This window comes from Cyprinodon variegatus, unplaced genomic scaffold (genome assembly GCF_000732505.1).
Source record: "Cyprinodon variegatus isolate N-32 unplaced genomic scaffold, C_variegatus-1.0 Scaffold606, whole genome shotgun sequence".
NCBI lineage: Eukaryota > Metazoa > Chordata > Actinopteri > Cyprinodontiformes > Cyprinodontidae > Cyprinodon > Cyprinodon variegatus.
The window spans coordinates 476,278-477,260 of record NW_015151059.1 but is presented as its reverse complement, the minus strand read 5'-3'; the positions used below and the strand labels follow the sequence as shown (position 1 = coordinate 477,260).

Below are 983 nucleotides of genomic sequence, written 5' to 3'. Positions count from 1 at the left end.
TCCTCCTTCCTCCACCCTCCTTCCTCCGTCCTCCATCCTCCTTCCTCATCCTTCATCCTCCTTCCTCAGTCCTCCGTCCTCCATCCTCCCTGGAAATATTTCCCTTTATTTTTCAAATCAATCAGTTTGACTCGTTTTAAAAAGGGAACAAAATTCTAGAAAATTCTCATCATTCCAGTTTCATTTCAGTTAGCTGTTTTCTTCAGGTAAACACGCTGCAAACTAAGCAGTTTCTTAAACAGAAAACTTTGTAAGAATAGGAGAGCGGATCTACGGTAGATCTGATTTTTAAGTTTTATATTGGTGATTAAAAACAGTTTTTTATATGAGCTTATTAATTCTTTCTCTCTTTGCATGAAGTACATGTACTGGACAATGAAGCAGCAACTCACCCATCACACAGTTAATGGCTGCAATGTCAGACCAGGAGACCTGCTGGCTTCTGGTACCATCAGCGGACCCGTGAGTGTTTGCACACACAGCACCTCTATGGCTCACTACTAACTCACTGTTGTGATATGCACTGAACCACAACCTGAGAAAAATACATGAAAGAACACAATCCTGGTTTAAGGAGGTTTATGTGGAACCTAGAGCTACAAGAGCATCAAAAATACACTGCTCTTATAATGCTGGGAGAAAGCTTGGAAATTTGATCTGCAAACCATATTTAGTGAAAATACAAAGCAACTAACAGACAACAGAAATGATGACAAATGTTTTTGTACATAAATATGAGGTAGTGGCGGCCTATAGGTTAGGGCGTAGAGCCTGGATCCTAGAGGTTCTTCGATCGCGCCCCACTCCCACAGACTGCCACTCTGGGTCCGTGAGCAAGACCCTTAACCCCACCATGCTCCCCGGGTGTCGCACAATGGCAGCCCACTGCTCCCCAAGGGGAGGGGTTAAATGCAACGTGAGATCAGAATGAGATCAGTATGCTCTGATCTTTATGTTGGAGAAACCAAACAACCTCTCCACAG

The 983-nt window shown here is 43.5% G+C and overlaps 1 protein-coding gene across 1 annotated transcript in view; it reads left to right on the top strand.

Annotated features, from left to right (window-relative positions):
* The window catches only part of fah (fumarylacetoacetate hydrolase (fumarylacetoacetase)), an 18,129-nt gene that overhangs the window by 15,163 nt on the left and 1,983 nt on the right, over positions 1-983 (top strand). Inside the window, exon 9 of the mRNA XM_015392786.1 lies at positions 361-462. Coding sequence (XP_015248272.1) covers positions 361-462 — 102 coding nt within the window. The remainder of the gene's footprint in view (positions 1-360; positions 463-983) is intronic.